Consider the following 18556-nt stretch of genomic DNA (forward strand, 5'->3'; position numbering starts at 1 on the left):
GCATAAAATCTTTTTTATTAAAAACCAAAAGGTTGAAAAACGGACGTTAGCGTCGTTTGAAAAAACAAAACAAAAAAAAACCGCGAAATACACGTAGTGTTGAATAAGAAGTGGTTTTTGTGGCTTCACATTGAACCGACAGAGGAAAGAAGGTAAAAGAACAACATTTGCAACCACGAACAGTTTAAAACCTGCCGGTAAACAGAACATATGAGGAAAAGAGAACCGTTCTGACCCGGTCCAAACGGGGCTAAAGCACTTCTCAGGCCGGAGACACCGTCGTCTCTCCGGTTGCATTGTTACGTTTGTACCTTCTGTACATTTCAAGGCATCAAGATTTCCGCAGAAACTGACATTTCGTTTAAATAAGCACATCCAGAACAACAAAAACGGAAAACGAAGAGCTTCGTTTAGTCGAGCGCGGGAAAATGTTTAGCATATATCAACATGTTTACATTAACTGTGCTTCCATAGTGGTCAAAACACGGCCAAGCTAGCGGAGTTAGCCAGCACACAACATGGGGGAAAATTCATGTTCAGGGATCAAACTTCATATCATTTGCTACCATTAGATGGCAAACCTACAACATTACTGTCGTGTTACAGCTCGCTTTTAATTACAAGGCAGATTTATGTGTCTTATAATTAAAAACGGGTTAAATCACATTTGAAACGCTGACTCATGCTGACTCTATTAGCTGGTGTTTCTTTACAAAAATATTGGATATGAACACTTGGTAAGTAGCTAGCATGAAATGTTTTCCTGACGATATGGGTTTTTATAGTAAAAAGACACGAAAAAATACAAGACTAAAGCGGTAGTGGTAGCTAATGTTAGCATTTACATCTGTAGTATTTTTCTGTTAGTACACCAGGCTAAAGCGTCCATGTGGAATGTATGTATGATGTGTTAACGCCACACAACTGTTAACCTAATTCCACATGTGGAATTTGGCGCTCTCTCCCTCATATAGAGCAAATCAACAGCAGTTTGTTTAATTTTAAATATGTCAACATGACAAGTTAGTGGAACTGATGAAGGTTTGCTAAAATCTGATATTTTTGCCATTTCCTACAAGAACTGCTTTAGCCTGTAGGCTACATTGTAACCTTTCATAGTCCTTCAATACTGTAGAGTTAGCGTTAGCGACAGACAAATGGCGTGAAATTCGGCACGGACCTTCAAACTATAATGAAACCAGATGAAACTTCAGATTCACCTCCTGCTCTTCAAGTTTCATACAGTTTGTAAAAGACATTAAAGCCAACATTAGCGTCCATTTGAGTAAAGAAACATGCTGGTGTTAGCATGCTAATGCTGTTGTTGTCAGCTGGCATCAACTACAGGAGATGAGAACGATTGTTAAAAAGGTAAAATAGCCGATCCGAAGAAAAACATCTGTTATTCTAAACGCATCTTCTCTGATGCTCAGCGGACAGAATTAGAGTGTTTTATCACTTCGACAACAACAAAAGCGCCTGCGAGGCCACATTTCAATACAAGGGGCCAGACATTGTGCTTTCTTCACAGCGTTCTCCTGTTCTTAAAGAACGGGCTGGTGGCAGAAAAGTGGGAGAACCATTTAATCTATACAAACTCCTCTGGTGGAATGTTTTAGGAAAACTTTGTGGGTGGAAATAAAACCAAACGTCTTCTTTCCCCCCACAGCAGGACTCTTAAATCTGCATCTCCACGTAGATCGACTGATAAAAATTAGCATTTGTTTAAGCCGATTTAGCCGTTGTCCCTCCAGATGCTCTTAATTTCCCAGCTGCCCTAAAGGCATCGCCTCTGCGGGTCACATGATGCCGTTGGTGACGTACTGGAAGGAGTCGTACAGTTTGGTGGTGATGGAGCGCACGGACCCGTCCACCAGCTGCTCCACCAGCACCTGCAGCTGCTCCTCCGTCAGCGACATGTGGAAACGCTCCTTCAGGCCGCGGATGGTGCTGGACCCATGGAAACAGGGAAGGTGGGACCCTGTGGGGGGGGGATAAATGCTCAGGGGAATCCTGACAGGTAGAGGAAGCGTGTGTCGGAAGCGTGTCGGTACCGTGTTGCATGACCTCCACGATCTGCAGAACCTTCTCCATGTGCTTCCTGGCTGCGATCAGACCCTGAAGCATCAGCATCTTATAGTAGATGAACATGTCGCCGTCTGGACCCCCCATCACCTGCAGACACACACACCTTGGTCAGGCCACGGCGTGCCCGTCGCCATCGGCAACACGCGCGCGCACGTTACCCACGTCCACAAACTCCGACGTCAGCTTGAAGGCGGAGGTTTCGAAGCCGAGGTTCCGGGGAGAGCTGGACAGGATGAAGCCAAAGTCGATGTGGATGATGTGGCCCTCGGAGTCCAGCAGGATGTTCCCGTTGTGCCTGCGGAGACAGCGGCGGCGTCACGGAGGGGCGGGGCCCATCGCAGCACAGCCCGCAGTGGGCGGGGCCTCACCTGTCTTTGACCTGCAGCAGGTAGCAGATCAGGCTGTAGCCGGCGCAGCTCTGCACAAAGTTCCGCTGAGCGCTCAGGAACTCCTCCGTGGTGGGAGCACCGTGCTCCTGCAGGAAGTAGTCCAGCAGAGACAGCTGGCTCTGTTTCCGCACCTGAAGGTCCAACAGAACCAACGTTACTCACAAGACAACCAGAACCTGATGCCAGAACACGGTGGCGGCACCTGGTGCAGCGACACGGCGTTGAGGACCGGCTCGATCATCCCGCTGTCCGAGGACATCACCAGGATCTTGTAGGGTTTGATCCACAGAGGAACCCGCTCCTGCTGCCAGATGGACTGCAGAACAGACACGTCGGATCAGAACCCAAACCAGGGACGGCCACCAGGGGGCGACACGGGTCAGAACGTGTACCTGCAGCTGTCGGAGGACCTGATAGGCCAGCAGCTCCTGCCGCAGGTCGTCTCCGCACTTGACGATGACGGACAGCAGGCGCCAGTTCATCAGGTGACCGTAGGGCGACGCCTCCCTGATCCTCCTGAACACACACACACACACACACACACACACACACAGCGTCAGAACACACTTCAGTCCACTCAGGGACACAGCTGGTGCCGACGGGTCCCACCTGACTTTCTCCTCCCAGGGTTCTTTGAGGGCGACGGCTGACGGGTCCTCGGGGTCCCTCCTGAACGACGTCGGAGGGTGAGCAAGGTTCTCCGAGAGACGGCGCCTGGAGAACCACAGCGGCGAGAACTCAGAACTTCCCTTTTGACAGTTTTGAGGTCATCGCCACTCAAACGACGGTCCGAAGCCCGAAGCTCCGCCCACACAGCGCCGCCACATCAGACGGCGGCAGGTTTATGAGGAACACTTCAGCCAGAGCTCCACCGTCAACAGAACCAGAACCTCCTCCTGTACCTGATGTCGCCCGCGGCGATGAAGACCGGCTCCCGGCTCTCCAGGCTGGTGATGCTGTCCACTGAAAACTGGCTGATGTTGTCGCTGCTGCTGGTCTGAGCCTCCGTCTGCAACACACACACACACACACACACACACTAGCGTCACCAGATCTTCAGGTGAGTTCGCCACCACAGAAGAAGTGTCCCACCTCCACCTGGAGCTGTCCGATGTCGTCCGTCGCCCAGGCGTCGTCGTCGTTGTCGTAGTTCTGGACAGTAGAGAAACTTCCTGCTCGGTGCTCCGACGTCATCCCGCAGTTAGCGTTAGCCGCCGTCACACCGCCGCCACAGTCCAGGTTCTCCGCCGAGCGAGCCGTCCTGATTCTGGTTTCTGGAATCCGGATAGGGACGGGAGACGTCTCGAAGCTCTCGCACTCCAAAACTTCCACGTAGATGATGTACGGAGCCTGAAGAGGAGGAAGAGGATGTGACATCAGCGTCTGAGTGTGTGTGTGTGGGACCGGGTGTGTGTGTGTGGGACCGGGTGTGTGTGTGTGGGACCGGGTGTGTGTGTTTGGGACCGGGTGTGTGTGTGTGTGTGTGTGGGACCGGGTGTGTGTGTGTGGGACCAGGTGTGTGTGTGGGACCTTGTCTTTGGAGTTGAGGACCACGGCTTGTGTGTGTGGGATCCGACACACGTGATGTTGGCGCTCGGCGGTGGGCAGCCACACCCGTGCTGGCAGCTTGTGGTTGAGCAGCGACAGTTCCGAGATCAGCCGCTGAGTCTTCTGCTCTTTGGTCGGAAGCGTCGCCAAACGCTTCCCGATGCAGAGCAGCGACTTGACAAAATCCCGCTGAGGACGCAGCCGGTCGGGCTAAAACACACACACACACACACACACACACACACACACACACACACGATTAGGGACTCTAAATTACACAAAAACGCATCCACGTTACTTCGTGTTGCCTTCACTGACTCAGCGAGTGTCCTTCGTCCTGAGGTAGAATCACGACTCAGCGATGATCACATGATCTAAATGATGCAGAGGCTCCGCCCACAACACATGGCTTAACTTCCTGAATCACGGCATGTCTCAGACGTCCCGTTAACGTATGGCAAAGCCTGTGTTTATTACCACACTATTACTACTCTATTACAAGTACTGGTGACAAGTAGCAGTAACACCGCCAGTACGAGGCCATTTTATCCCATCCCGCCAGGGACCTGGTCATGTGACTGAACGATGTCTGGACACGCCTCTAGCAGCAGTCAGCCAATCAGAAGTGGTCATGTGACCGTTCAGCCCTCAGAGCCAAACATGCATCAGCAGATTTCAGGCATCAGTCGTCACGGTTACCCCCCCCCCCTCACCTCCTCGTGGACTGCCTCCACTTTTGGGTTACTTCCGGTTCGCCGGAGCCCAGACGGCGGCGGGTTTCCCACTGTGGTGGCGTCCGACTTGGATCTGTGGTGGGTCCTTTTAGATGGGGACGCAAAGACTTCCCCCTCCCCAGCGACGGGGCTGCCTGGGGCGGGGCTGCCAGTGGGGGGGGGCGGCGAAGGGTCCAGGTTGCTGCTGTGGTGCCGGCGGTGACGGCGGTGGTTCGACGGCGACGAAACCGAGCCGTCGGAGACGGACTGTGACCTGGGACCGTCGGGCAGGGAGGAGGCGGGAGGCTTGAGGTCATCGGACAGGATGAGCTTTCGGAGTTTGGTCCCCCTGGAGTGGCGCTGGGTGGAGATGTGCATGTCGGAGGAGTACGCCCCCAGCTGCCACGCCGTCAGCAGCGAGAAGGTGATGCTGCCTCTGCAACGGTGCACCTGAAAGACAGGAACACGGTTCGGTCCTGGTCCGCACAGCCCGGATCGGAGGACCAGCGCCGGGCCTTGCTAGCAGACTCACCAGGTAGGGCCGGATGGCGTCGCCCACCTCCGCGTCCATGTGCACGTACATGTTGAGCAGCTGCGGCAGGTAGAAGTCCACCTCGCGGTCGGGGAAGCTGAAGAGGCGGTTGCCGATGTAGGCCTGCACGCCCGGCTCCTTCGACTTGTACAGGTAGGAGATCGCCATGGACACGTCAAACAGCTTGGACTCAAACAGACGGAGCAGCCAGGACTGTTTGGAGGTCGAGGTCTGCGGCGCCGAGGGTCCGGGAGGACGCGGCTCCTGCTGGACCTGCGTATCAGAACCTCCCTGCTCCTCCTGCTCCTCGTCTTCTTCTTTGATGGAGCGGGTGTCTGTGCTGGTGGACCACTGTGGGTTCTTGGAGAGGTCACAGCAGACCTGAGGCTTCTGCTCAGGAGCTTCTCTGTTCCTCAGCTTGACCTTAAGGAGAACCTCCTGGCAGGCCTTGAGAGCCACTTCAGGGTCGATGACTGCGGGGGGGAAACAACCAGACGTTTGATCATTAAAGCTGTAAAAGATGAAGCAACAGGGTCTGAGAGAACCTGGTTCCACAGCAACCAAAAGACTCACCGTGGCCCCAGATAAATAACCACATTTAGATATGACCTACTGGGCTGGACCAGAACCAGGTCACTGTGTGGGCCTCCAGAAGGCCTTACAGGTCCTAGAGTGAAGTTCCAGGGACCCGACCCGGACTCGCCGACGATGTGATCACATGACCATTCTGGAGTCGAGAAATGAAAGGTTCTGACCTTGGTCCACCCCGAGGTCCATCTCCATGGCGTCCTCCGAGATGACGTCCAGCGGGGGGCTGGGTCCTCGGGGGTCCCCGCCGCTGGAGGCGCCGCTGCTGCCGATGCCCTCGCTGGTGCTGCTGCCGAGGCTGCCGCTGCTGCCGATGCTGCCGCTGGGGCTGGAGCTGCGGGGGCTGGCGCTGGGGGAGGAGGGCTGCTCGCCCACGGGGGACGGGGGCAGCTGGAGCTGCGGCCGGGGGTGGTGGTGCTGGTAGTGACGGTGGGCCGGGACGTCAGAGGAACTCTCGGAATACGACGAAGTTGAAGAAGAGGAGGAGGAGGAGGCACTGGATGGGGAGGAGGGACAGGAGAAGGTGGTGGGGGAGGAAGAGGAGGCCGGGGGAGGTGGAGCAGGAGCGTGGGAGGGGCTAAGGTGGAGGGTCCGCACAGCTGGGGACAAGGACACCTCGGTGTCGGCCATTTTGGAGGACAGACTGTGGAAAACAGATTTTCCTGATTGAAGTCAGCAGGTTGATCAACATGTGAGCAGTGTCTGATCCCCACGTGAGGGTTAGATTAATCAGCGATCAATTCACACACATCAAAGCTGCTGGAGGAAACGATTAAAAAAGTTGCAGTTCCGCCAGATGACATCATCACAGGGGCAGATGTGGAAGAGGATGATGTCATCAAACAGATTTCAGAGGGGGGGGGGGGGGGGTCCCCCCAGATCAGAGTGGAGGGACTTCTCCGTCTCTGTGAGGACACGCCAACAGTCCCCGTTATGGGGAAACTTCCTGTATTTAACCGGAAGTGAATTTGATCAAATCTCTTATTGACAAACGTTCACGGAGAGTCAGGTCACGTGTCTGCTTGAAAACCAAAGTCTTTCCAGGCGTGACTGACGTGGGACAACGATATTTTAGCCGTTAGCCCAGGACACGGCGCGCGTGTTTGTGTGTGCGTGACGTGTGCAGTTCAGACAGAGTGAAGTTTATCGTCACATCACAGCTCTCTCTCTCTCTCTCTGACGTCACAACCTACGACGCTTTTCCTTGACATCCATCGGGATTTTATGGGACCGTTTAAGTGAAAGCTGCAGTATTTTGAGCACTTGGGCTGAGACCGTGAGGATATTCCAGGTCTTGGCAGCTGGTTCCGACCAACATCGGGGTGCTGTAGTCAGCACAGCCGGAGCGGAGCCGCTCCCTTCTGATGAAAACAAATCGGAGGTCGGAGGGGGAGAAGGGGACCGGGGCAGGCCCACGGCCCGGCCAGCCACCGCGGATGGATTAAAGCGAGCCAACAACAGACAAAACCACCGAGGAAAATGGGGCGAGGACGGGAGAGGAAGGACGCTTACCCGGTTATGAGGAGTCTTGACTCCGGATCAACTGTCCCCAGACTGGGCCTGTAATCGGGATGCGTCCCTGGAGTCTCCCGGTTAAATTCACCTCTGGAAACCGGGATTCCGTCCGGGAGTCGATCCTAGTTTGGATCGGAGCTTCAAGTCTTCAATCGATCCATCTGTCCGGATTTGGGAGCCCGGATCCGCTCGGTTCGACCCTGCGTGCTTTAAAGCAGCAATGACGCAAGTTTCGTCAAGTCAGCTGCTGTTAGAGACCGTTTCCGGTAGTGATTTACACAATAAAAGCACAAAGAAAACGTCTATAGCCGTATAGATCCTACACTGTCGCTATACGGCACCTTTATGCCTACATTTACATGTAATTGCCTTGTTTTATACATTTAACTGATTTGTTTCTGTGCTACATGAAGTTCAATTAGAGACTCAGGTGAAAGACAAATAGCATCATGTGGTCGACCAATAGGCACCTCCGTAAATGTTTTAATTTGAAAATGAATACGCTCCGTTTCCGTTTAAACGTACGTGAACTTGTTAAGAGTTCCGGTTTTTGGTCGTTTCCTTTTGGATCACAAGTACTCTGCTCATCCACCCACCAGCAAGTGTGGACGGTAGTTTCTTAATTTATTAAATATATATATATATATTTCCGGTGATTTGTTTGTATTTCCAAGCGATTCTTTAAATCGAGTTAAAACATTGAAATAGTCCCATTAACATTGTTAGTAGCAGTCGGCTAATGCTAGCACAACTGATTATAGTGATTTTGTTTTTATTTTACAGTAACGTTTGTGTTCTGTTTGTTTGTTTGTGATCTTGAACGTCACGTTGAGCCGTGGTGGAGCACGTGGCGCCCCCAGGTGGGCTGACACGTTTGACCATCGGAGGTAGAGAAGAGTCGACTGGGACCGTGAACATCTCTTCCTTTATTCCCTCAGTCTCAGTGTAGGAAAATAGATTCACATTAATATTCCGTTTCTCGTCACAACAAACAGTCTCACGGGGGAAAATAAAGGTGCATTTCACTGATTTTTGGAGTCTCCAAACAAGGTTCATTATTTTTTTTTGGACTGATCGAACTCGAGTGCAAAAGCAGATGTCAGCAGAAGAGGAAAACAAACATTGAAAGTTAATAACGTAAAAAAAAAAAACAGTCACGGGATCATGCAGGAAGTCTTGGACTTCTACAATGAAAAGATTCTTTTAAAAAGATCTTTGAAGCAATAAAAATCTGCACAACAACAAGCTGTACAATTGTGAAGCAGCAGGACAACAGCAAACAAAGACAACTGGGCCGGAACCCTCCGTTTGGTGCCAGAACCCCACGGACTTCATTACCCAGAGTTCCTGAGGTAGCGACACCTGGAAGGCCTGATTGATGATAAAGGAATCACCCTGCTCGCTCGACAGACGCGGGGAGGGTTTTATTCTGGGTTGAAATGGTTTTATTCTGGTTCCGGTGCCAGTGGGTCTCTGACAGGAAACAGCTGATCATCATCATCATCATCATCATCATCATCATCATCATCACCGCGGCGCCCACCAAGGATCCGTCCGATCACTGACGCCTCGTCATAATCAAACCTGCTGAATCTCGATTTTTGAACTCTGCAAGAATCTTTTTTCAATAAAGTTTTAATGAGCCACGTGCGATTAATGGCCCCACCTGTTGCTGTCACGTGAGGACCACCAGGGCGCTGGAAGGCGGCTGCTGCAGCCCTCTGCTGGCAGCAGGTGGCGCTGTGCCCAAGGTGAAGTCTCCTTCCATGGAGCAGCGGCAGCAACCACCTGACAGCGCCCCCTGGAGGACCTCTCTGAGAACACAGGCCTTCTACAGGCGACCACCTGATCAAATGAACTACTTCCTGCTCTGTTCTCAGGTGTAGTGGCGTTAAACAGCAGGAAGTGACATCAGAGAGCGCCGTACCCCCACCCCAATCCTGATCCTTTAACCTTTGATGATCCGACCCGTTACTGGTTTGGCTATCTTGGAGCAACAATGTTTCACAGTGACAATATCCAGCACCATCTGGGAACCCAAACGCTGGTAAACTGGGCCAAACTGGATTCTGAACGAGAAGGAACTAAAAGCAACATTTGACTTTGACATCTGGGCTCAGTAACATCTGTCCAAACACGTCTGAACCAACAGGACCCACATGGTCGCTGATCTCAGGTCTGTTGCGGACTGAGTCTCTGAGTGACGAGCATGTGCAGAGTCCAAAGACAGGAACAAACTCCCCTCCGGTCCAATTACTGAGTCTAGAGCAGTCAAAGAGTCCTTAGCAGAGCCACAACCGTGGAGACAAGTCTGAAACCCAAACCAGGTCCCAGTCCAGGACCTGCAACCAAGTGCAAAACCAACAAACCCTGAAGAAAGATTCCAAGTCCTGAGTGAGGAACAAGTCCTAATACAACCCAACGGGTCCGCTGTAGACACGTTCTGCTAGTGTCACCGGACTACAGGCAGATTGGAGACGGCCCGTTGTCATGGAAACTGGCACGAAGCCTTTGAGAGCAGCATTGTGGCTGATGTGTTGCCCGTCAAGTGAAATATTGCTTTTAGGTCTCCTCACTAGGTGGTTCCGAACTCTTCTGGATCACCTCCGGACGCCCTCAGTGCATCAAGATACAAGAACTTTCAGTTAAACCTTTTAAGAGTGCAACTTTTCATTGGCTTCACTTCTGATCCTCAGCCATCAAAGGTCTCACACACACACACACACACACACACACACACACACACACACACACACACACACACACACACACACCGGCAGGATGGAGAGCTGGAGGGCGATGGAGGCACTGCAGTAGCACCAACAACACGGCATCGCTGAGAGGCCATTTGGCACCGACAAACAACTGCCAGCTACATGACGTCACCATGGCAACAGAGGCAAACTGTTGCCGTGTCGCGGGGTCAGAAGGAGGAGACAGAAAAGTCTCTACGGCTCCAAAAACGGTCGCAAATGTTTTGTCAATTTTTTATCTAAAAATATCTGAAAGTGGAGAAAATCTTTTTGATCCAACCTGTCGGTTCTGAATGCGACCCGGACATTAATTTGACCTCCGATGACGAACAAGAACCCCCAGGTGAGTGTTCTCCTCAAGGTGGAGAACGCGCTTTTCTTTACTGGACTAGCTCAACATCTGGAAACGGTCACCTTGACCATAGGGGCGGAGCTTCAGTGACGATGAAGAGGAGGTCGGAGAGAGCGGGAACCAGAACCACAGCAGCTACACTGGCTAAACTTGAGTGCTACAAACGTTTTGCAAATGTTCCTGCATCCTCCCAGCACCCGCACACACACACACACACACACACACACACCCGGACACACACACACACACACACGAGCCGAAGCAAACCTAAGCTGTTCAGAGGAGAACCTCATCAACACAGCTGAATCCCTGCTGGACTGAACAACCTTTACAAGGTTCTGACCCGTAGTAGCTCCAGTAAAAGTCTGAGCCTGTTTCTCTTTGAACCAATTTTCTGTTTTGTAAAAAAAAAAAGTGTGTGGCTGCTATGAGACAGCCAACGCTGGGATGGAGGACAGACAGGCAGACAGACAGACAGGTAGTTTTGTGTGCAAAGAGAGATGATGGAGGACAGCGGAGCTTTTGGCTTCATGTATTCGTCTGGGACTTCGACCACGACAGGTAAGGGGCGGGGCCTATTAGCAATGAGGTAAAAGGTGACAGTTACTGCTCCTCCCTCTGTGGTTCACTCGCCTCCTCCTCCTCCTTCACACTGATGGGGGAGGAAAAGGTGGGAGCGCCAGGAGCAGTGACGGGGGCAGCGGGAGGAGGTGGCGGGCAGAGGGGCAGCTCCACGGGGGTTAGGGTGATCTCCACCTCCCCCTGCTCCTCGTGTAGCAGGGGCGGAGGAAGAGAGGGAGGAGGAGGAGGATACAGACGTGCTGCTGGCGGAGGTGCACCACCACTGTTGTTGCCCGGTCTGGGAGCTTTCTGGATGACCTCCACCTTCGGGGTCCGGGATGCTGCCGTTGCCAGCTCCCAACTGGGGTTGGATGGAGCCTGGAGCAGCAGCAGCGGGCGGCTCTGGTTGTCTGGGTCCTGCACCACCACCCCGCGCTGCTCCATCAGCCGATGGGCCGGACCCGACACGGCCGGCATCGGGCTCAAAACCAGGCCCGCGGCCGACTGGTCCTGGATCACCAACACGGGCTGTGAGGAGGACGAGGACGAGGAAGAGGCTTTCTGTATAACTCCTCCTGTGAGGGAGGTGATGATAGGAGTCTGGGGGGGAGGGGCAGAAGCATGAGGAGGCAGAGGAGCAGGTGGTGGGAGAGGAGGAGCCAGCGCCTCCTCTGGCCGAGGTTTTCTTGGTCGCCCGCGTTTCCGCTTCACTGGAGGAGCACCGGACGGGGAGCCAGCCGACACCCCCCCGCCTCCACCAGCCGCCACCATCTCCAGTGGACGCTTGCTGGCGCTTCCTCGTGCTTTCTGCACCACAGAGGTGGGGGCTGCAGGAGGCTGCTGCTGAGGAGGCGGCGGCGGCGGCGGGGGCGGCGCAGCCACCGTCTCCCTCTCATACGACAAACAGCTTTGTGGCAGGATCATCAGTGGGACGGGTCCGCCCTGCTGCTGGGGCAGTGCTGCCATGGCAATCACCTTTACACCCCCGCCACCGGCACCGGGGGCAGTTGCGGCGCCGCCGGGACCTGACGCCACTGCGGCGTCTTTGGGAGCCAGCGAAGGCGGAGACGAGCGGACGGCGAGCTGGGCCTTATCGGGCAGCGAGCTTCGTGGAAGGATTCTGGGCCACTGCTTGATGAAGGCCTCCACCTGTCACACAGCAAACCTGCACGTTACCGATCCGTCCGGTGGATCGGCGACTAAATCACCGATCCATCGCGGCGGGACCGTCTGATAACCGATCGTTTCAAAAGCACGTTTTCTGTAGGGAGGAGTCAACATACGGCAGGCTTCAGAGAGGAGGAGGAGGAGGAGGAGGGAGGAGGTGGACCATCGGCACACGAAGACTTGGATGCTGCAGCTGATTTGTCCCCCTTCAGCAAAGACGAAGAGGAAGAATCCCCGAGTTCCCTCTGAGGACACACGAGACAAAGCACGTGAGAGTGACATCATCGGTCATGTGATCGCAGACCAACGTGAAGTCAGCACCTTGGAATCAGCACCGTCGTTCTCTCCTTTAGAATTGAGAGAAGGTTTCCTGATGACCTTGTGAGGTTTGGCTGGACCTCCTGCAGACAGATAAGTCAGTGGTCAGACACACACACACACACACACACACACACACAGACAGACACACACACACACACCTGCTAGTGCCGCAGACGTGACCAGCTCAGCCTGACTACAGCGGGGGTTCACGATGTGTTCTTGGATCAGATAACGAGCGATCTCCACCACCGTGTCGAAGGAACGCTTCAGGATCTTCTGGGCCCAATCACAGATCAGCTCACACGCCGCCTCGGTCACTTCCTGTTTGTATGTCTGCACCAGTTCAGTGAGCTCAGCCTGAGGAGGAAAAGAAGCAATATAATCCAGCCAATTATGTTAGTTACAGGAAGAAAATGATAATAAAGATGGTTCGGGGGGGTGGTGTCGGAGTGTGTGAAACTGTGTGTGAGTGAGTGAGTGTGTGTGTACCGGGTCATTCTTCAGGTCAAGGTTGGGCAGCAGAGGCATGTTGAGGACTGTTTTTCTCCTGATGCCACTGTAACAGTACGTATCAGCCAGGCAGGTCAAGGAATTCAACCAGCAACCGCAACCAAATATACTGACAAGTGTTCCTGTCCCATAATAACTGGGGCTGTCGTCCCCGCGGTCCCCGCAGAGTCAGAAAGATCAAAAGGATATTTGGACTGGCCTCTGCCACCGAGCCGCCGCGCCTTGATGTTCGGGAAAATGTCTCTGATGATCTTCCCAAAGTTGGCGGCGCTCAGAGGACGGTACTGCAGGTTCTCACAGTACCTCCTGAAGGACGGGGACAGGAAGGCAGTCAGGTGACCCAGGACATCCAATACACAGGTGTGAGTGTGTGTGAGGCTATAGACCTGTACGTCTCGTAGACATCCTGCTTTGGTAGACAGGTGTCTGAGTGCTCCTCCAGGTGACTGCGGATCCAGTTACAGGTGTGAAGCTGGTCTGTTGTGCTGAGTGAACTGGCATCGCTGCCACTGCACACACACACACACACACACACACACAGTGTCAGTGGAGACACACAGCTGTTGCTCTGTACAGGTTCCACAGGTGATTCTGACCTTTTGTCTCCAGAGCCCGGTCCAGAGGGCAGCTGGAGGTACAGGTACAGTTTGTCGTTGTCAGAGAAACGCTGAACATCTTGCTGTCGAAAGGAAGCGGAACGCTGAGGTGAGCCACTTCCTGTCACCTGTATCATTTGATCATTAATGGTTGTGGTCTTACCAGGATCTGATCCACTTTGGTCTGAACACTCTTCCTGTTAAATACAGAACCACAAAGAAACAAAAGTAGCACCTGGTTTTCACAAACCACAGGAAAAAAAAATCACAACTTTGTGTCCTTTCGCACTTACGAGATGTTGCTCTTGAGCTTTTGCAACAACATGCTTGGCTCCGTGTCCCCTTCCCCCTCCTCCAGGCCGCCATCCCCCCGCCGGTGTCGCTGGTCCTCTGACATTGGACCAACTAACCAGTGCTGAGTGCCACCATCTGGCCAGAGGAGACCCAGTGAGTACTGGTCTCTATAAACTTGGGGTAAAATGTACAACGTACTCAACAGGAAGAGCTGAAACATTTAAATCATTACGATTTTACAACTTAAAATTCTTTTTAAACGTCGAACACGATGAAATCTAAGTTTGTGTTTTTTTATTTATTAGTCCATGTAGACCTATGGTTCCTATTCCCCCATCTAGGCTGTTAGTATGGATGATATAAGACGGTAACAGTGCTGAACTAAAGCGGACTCCATGGTGCCTCTCTCCGGCACTGACAGGCAGACAGCCGGCTCACTCCCACCTGAATTCCAGCCTGACAGGACTGACAGCCGGCAGCAAATGATCCAGCTGGATGCGGAGTCGCCGCACATGGCGGCTCTCTCAGTGCCGGTACCCCTCAAACCGGTTCCGATATTCGCCCCCCGCGCCGCTCATGTCACGCCCGTGTGCGGTGTTAACCGCGGCCGTGCGCCGCTGGTCATGTGCCCGCCACCGTTACAACACACGCGAAATGAGCCCGCTCAACATGCCAGAGCCGAGCTAACAGCCTAGCGGACCCCAGAGAAGCCTCCCCATTAGCGGGGACAGCGGCTCCACGTCCCCCCCACCCCCGGGGAACGTTTCTGTGAAATCAGAAGTGGACGGATCGGCCTCACGAGACCGGAAGACGTCAGATTAATCAACGGTGGCATTTACCGCGCGATTAGGTACAGGCTACATGCTAGCTAGCCCCGAACGGCTAGCTCTTTGCTAACAAATAGCATCAACTAGCACACAGAAACACCCTATTAATGTGTCTTTACCGCTCGTTTATCATTTCAAATCCCCCCCTCAGCAAAAACAGTTAATTCTACCTTACATTAACGGTCAGTTAAGTGAGTTTTTCTGTAATATTGATTTTAAAAAAGAAAAGAAAATACCTGAGCCACGATACAGCAAAAACCCCCTCCAGATTTTTTTGTGATTGGACGCCTTCGCTATGTCTGCCTGACTACAAAGCCGGGGGCTCTTGTGATTGGACAACGGTCACAAATCTGCCCGGATACCGTCAGCGGATGAAATTCCATCCACCGGCCCAAGATATTTTCCTGACGGCGATTATTCTGATTGGACAATATTTCCTGGTCTGCCCAGTTACAATAGAGGATTTTGGTCCCGTCTCGATCTGCCTGGTAACAGCTGCCAGGCAGACATAGTGAAAGCGAAAGTAGTCAAGACATTTTATTATAAACTCCCAACCATTAAACTAATGTTTGCAAATGCGCATCTATTTAACGCTTCAAAAAAACGAGACATGAAAAACAAGACTAGAATCGAAAGGTTATATTTATTGCCAATTATACACGTTACAATAAACATCAGAAAAAAAGACAACTTAGATATTTGAGCTATTGGCCGTTTTCAATGGAGCGCTGCAATCAAAGCTGAAGTTCATTCAAAGCCACTGCAGAGAAAGAGACAAACACAGGAGACACAATAATATTTAGCAGGATATTTGAACCCCAAATAAAAGGTGGAGCGTGAGTCAATGTGTTCTATAAATCCTCATTAAAAAAATGAGGAAATTGTTGAACTGTAGTCACAAGGGAACTCATTCTTTTTTATTTTATTTTTTAATATAAAGGCATTCATTTTAAGGGCTGAAGATTATTTCAAACCATTCATAGGAAAACACAGACGTTTAGTGATTTTTCCCCCTTGTGAACAGAGGGGCAATTAAAAGTGTGGCAGTCTGACTTTGACTCAGACAACTTTTATTGTCATTCAGCACAGGAGTGTGCAGAAGGAAATTTTGTTGCATTTGGCTCAGCACAGTGATAAAATATGTAATTACAAATAAATATTGGAATGTATAGTGCACTGTACAATGTGTGTGGATAAATGTACAACTGTACAATATCAGGATATGTAAAATTTGAGGGTCAGATACACTATAAAAACTGTACAATAGTCAGATGAGAATGGCTGAGTATGGTTGATTATTTGGATCCTTCCCAATTCTGAACTGAACCATATGATGAAGAACAGCAGCACGGCTCCATTTTTAGGTTGAGCTTTCAGAATCTCACCTGACCAAGTGAGCGATGTCCCAGTTAGTCTCTGAAGACAGTGGTCCCACGATCTCCACACCCTCCTCCGTTACTATGGCAATCTCATACTGGGATAACACAACAAATACCAGTTTAGTTGTTGTACGCTTGGTGAATGTGAAAAAAACACATGGTTACCAACAAGAGTAAGAAAGAGAGAGAGAGACAGACAGAGCGTTTGTGTTATGGGACATGTTGCTGTGTTGCCTCACTCTGTTGTAGGAGCGAGCATCTCTGTAGTACAACACTTTGAGGCAGCGCTCAATCAGGTCTCGAGCCTCCTGCTTGGAGATCTCTGCCTTGTTTTCTACCACCTCCCTCATCAGAGGCTGAAAACACAGAAACTTGTCAAATTTCCCTCCATAAACATTAATTTAATCAGTTATTCTAGACTTCAGTCACCTGGGCCAGGTATGCTCCAAAGCCTGTGGCTACTGTAGGTGCCTCATAGGCCACTCCCAGTTTGTCCACGTATCCTAGGAAACTGCACAGATCCAAAGGGCCATCAGCAGGTTAACTGCTGAACTTCAACATTTTGTTTGCTAAACCTGTCTGAACCGCGCACACCAAGAAGCAGAGGACTCTGACAACAGGAAGCAGTCACCTCTCTCCACCATAGAAGCCTCCGATCACCACCGTGTTCCACAGAGGATTCATCTTGCTGCGCCGGTTGTACATCACTCGGGTGAGCCAGGAGTGGACCGCCTTCGGGCTGTAGCTGTGGCCGTCGCCCAGCAGCTCCTCGTCTATGCTGCGCGAAAAACACAGAACTCATAACCTGCGCAACCGCTTTATCCCCACCTACCAGCCCACCGACACTTACACCATCTGCTCGATAACCTGCTTCAGATACTGGTAGTCGGCGTAGTCCCCAGACGCTCCCAGGATGGTGCTGTTATTCACCTGAAAGCCACAGAAACCATCAGAACACATTCAGAGGGGGTCGAGTCCTCCGAAGGAGTTCATAGCTGAAGTGTGTAAACTATAAAATCCAACCAAACCCTGCATGCTACCATGGGTTAGAGTTATTGGCTGTTAGGAATAATAAAAAGAGCTGTCGTAATCTAGTCAGGGAAAATATGAATTCATGTTGGTCCAGTTAGTTTAAAAACAATCAGAACAAAACAAGAGCTACTCACTTTCATAAGCCGTGAGATGTTCCTGAACCGAGCCAGAGAGCCATATGAGCCCAACATGTCTGCAGCAATGATGACGCCGCCGGTGAACTTGACACCAAGGACCGATGTCCCCGTTACCATGGGGTTGCTAGGAGACAGAGACAGTTTTTAAATCAGTAAAAACTCAGCTGACAGACTGCAATAAGGGCAGAATCGCCCACTTTAAACTGCCATAAAAGGGTCTTCAGTCAGATGAGTAAGGAGCGGTCAGTAAATCAAGGTTTACTCCCACCCACAGAGAAATATCTTCCAGCAATCTCTGCATCTACAAATCATTAATGAAAATGATGTTTATCCCAAAAAGACCCCAACATTTCTCGGTCGATCTAAAATCTCCTTCAAGAGCTGCAGACATATTTCTTATTTAAAACGTTATAATGTTGTATAACTTTTTAGCATATAGGCTATATCCCACCGAACTCTGCTATTCACATCTTTCATTTATAGTAATAATCCACGATATTACCGCTAGCTAACACACCAATAACTCAGAACTAAAAAGGTAAAGTAATATAAACTCGTCTTTAACAATAGATATGTGGTATTCTTTTGAGAAATATATCGTTAAGTGTCCAAACCAGGAAATAAAAACGGTTAATATGGAGACAAGAAGTAAACTTAGCCTGTTAGCTAATGATGATACAGCACTGTGGCCAACCGAAACCTTCAGATCGGCCCGATAACGAAACTTTACAACAGCCTGGACCTTCTACTCACAGCGTGTGTCGGACAGGCCCGCATGAAGAACCGGTGTCGCTTCTGCTGCCCGGAAAAGAATAAAACTGTCCGGGTTTTGGTCCGTTTTCCCAAAAACTCATCTTCATGCCCGACGCCTCCATGTTCAATAGGTACAGGAAATGACGACACGGAGCTTCTCGTGTTGTGTGTCAGAGCGCCCCCTGCGGCGGGGAGGAAATACCCCCGCAGACAAATGCCCAGGTCCGTGCCGTTTCTTGTCTCAGACACCACATAAGCGGAAATTTAAAGATTTCAGATCCAATCAGTGCTACCAGACTTTAAAACTGTTTTTGCGACATCATAATGGTTCGGTGCTGAAAAATATAATTGTGTGGTTGGAAAATATGGCACACCAGTGGCCTGCATAATTTTAATTATTTGGTTTCAGATGTTCAGTTGCTAACATTTTAACAATGGATAATATGTTTTTGCCAATATGTGATAAACGGGGCACTTTACAACCTAACAGCAGGATGCTTG

General features: G+C 51.2%; 3 protein-coding genes across 6 annotated transcripts; all 3 read right to left on the reverse strand.

Annotated features, from left to right (window-relative positions):
• Positions 1 to 7626, reverse strand: LOC101070216 (phosphatidylinositol 4-kinase beta). Of its 2 annotated transcripts, XM_011609223.2 has the most exons (14): positions 7371 to 7626; positions 6026 to 6501; positions 5271 to 5743; positions 4739 to 5188; positions 4008 to 4235; positions 3570 to 3827; positions 3380 to 3486; positions 3087 to 3191; positions 2870 to 2993; positions 2680 to 2793; positions 2457 to 2608; positions 2251 to 2383; positions 2055 to 2175; positions 1 to 1981 (listed from the first exon to the last, which is right to left on the reverse strand). In XM_011609223.2, the coding sequence occupies exons 2-14, from the start codon at positions 6486 to 6488 to the stop codon at positions 1800 to 1802; spliced, it is 2910 nt and encodes a 969-aa protein (XP_011607525.2). In that variant the 5' UTR covers positions 6489 to 6501; positions 7371 to 7626; the 3' UTR covers positions 1 to 1799. The 2 variants fall into 2 exon arrangements, with proteins under 2 accessions (XP_011607525.2, XP_029700409.1); XM_029844549.1 differs by lacking the exons at positions 6026 to 6501; positions 7371 to 7626 and adding an exon at positions 5844 to 5977.
• Positions 7627 to 8007: 381 nt separating this feature from the next.
• Positions 8008 to 15030, reverse strand: rfx5 (regulatory factor X, 5). Of its 3 annotated transcripts, none has more exons than XM_029844563.1 (11): positions 14991 to 15030; positions 13927 to 14062; positions 13797 to 13830; positions 13634 to 13716; positions 13424 to 13546; positions 13227 to 13343; positions 13017 to 13095; positions 12686 to 12884; positions 12528 to 12607; positions 12323 to 12451; positions 8008 to 12188 (listed from the first exon to the last, which is right to left on the reverse strand). In XM_029844563.1, the coding sequence occupies exons 2-11, from the start codon at positions 14028 to 14030 to the stop codon at positions 11082 to 11084; spliced, it is 2055 nt and encodes a 684-aa protein (XP_029700423.1). In that variant the 5' UTR covers positions 14031 to 14062; positions 14991 to 15030; the 3' UTR covers positions 8008 to 11081. The 3 variants fall into 3 exon arrangements, with proteins under 3 accessions (XP_029700423.1, XP_011607526.2, XP_029700421.1); XM_011609224.2 differs by lacking the exon at positions 14991 to 15030 and adding an exon at positions 14372 to 14839; XM_029844561.1 differs by lacking the exon at positions 14991 to 15030 and having other exon boundaries at positions 13927 to 14837.
• Positions 15031 to 15378: 348 nt separating this feature from the next.
• On the reverse strand, positions 15379 to 18214 carry psmb4 (proteasome 20S subunit beta 4). The gene is made up of 8 exons (XM_003969150.3): positions 18056 to 18214; positions 17300 to 17426; positions 16984 to 17063; positions 16765 to 16911; positions 16563 to 16644; positions 16373 to 16489; positions 16140 to 16228; positions 15379 to 15514 (listed from the first exon to the last, which is right to left on the reverse strand). The coding sequence occupies exons 1-8, from the start codon at positions 18175 to 18177 to the stop codon at positions 15502 to 15504; spliced, it is 777 nt and encodes a 258-aa protein (XP_003969199.1). The 5' UTR covers positions 18178 to 18214; the 3' UTR covers positions 15379 to 15501.
• Positions 18215 to 18556: the final 342 nt, after the last annotated feature.

This window comes from Takifugu rubripes, chromosome 12 (assembly GCF_901000725.2).
Source record: "Takifugu rubripes chromosome 12, fTakRub1.2, whole genome shotgun sequence".
In the NCBI taxonomy this organism is placed as follows: domain Eukaryota; kingdom Metazoa; phylum Chordata; class Actinopteri; order Tetraodontiformes; family Tetraodontidae; genus Takifugu; species Takifugu rubripes.

Bases quoted from the DNA above. Each gene is read 5' to 3' on its own strand.
- LOC101070216 (XM_011609223.2), bottom strand. From the start codon at position 6,488: ATGGCCGACACCGAGGTGTCCTTGTCCCCAGCTGTGCGGACCCTCCAC. The intron at 3,192-3,379 runs GTACAGGAGGAG...GTGGTTCTCCAG, and splicing joins ATCGCCGCGGGCGACATCAG to GCGCCGTCTCTCGGAGAACC. The intron at 1,982-2,054 runs GTACCGACACGC...CCCCCCCCACAG, and splicing joins CGTGGAGGTCATGCAACACG to GGTCCCACCTTCCCTGTTTC.
- rfx5 (XM_029844561.1), bottom strand. From the start codon at position 14,147: ATGTTTCAGCTCTTCCTGTTGAGTACGTTGTACATTTTACCCCAAGTT. The intron at 13,096-13,226 runs ATATCCTTTTGA...CCTGGCTGATAC, and splicing joins GGTGGCAGAGGCCAGTCCAA to GTACTGTTACAGTGGCATCA. The intron at 12,452-12,527 runs GTGCTGACTTCA...GTGTGTCCTCAG, and splicing joins ACGACGGTGCTGATTCCAAG to AGGGAACTCGGGGATTCTTC.
- psmb4 (XM_003969150.3), bottom strand. From the start codon at position 18,177: ATGGAGGCGTCGGGCATGAAGATGAGTTTTTGGGAAAACGGACCAAAA. The intron at 16,912-16,983 runs GTAAGTGTCGGT...TTTTTCGCGCAG, and splicing joins CAGGTTATCGAGCAGATGGT to CATAGACGAGGAGCTGCTGG. The intron at 16,229-16,372 runs GTGAGGCAACAC...GTGTTATCCCAG, and splicing joins ATGCTCGCTCCTACAACAGA to TATGAGATTGCCATAGTAAC.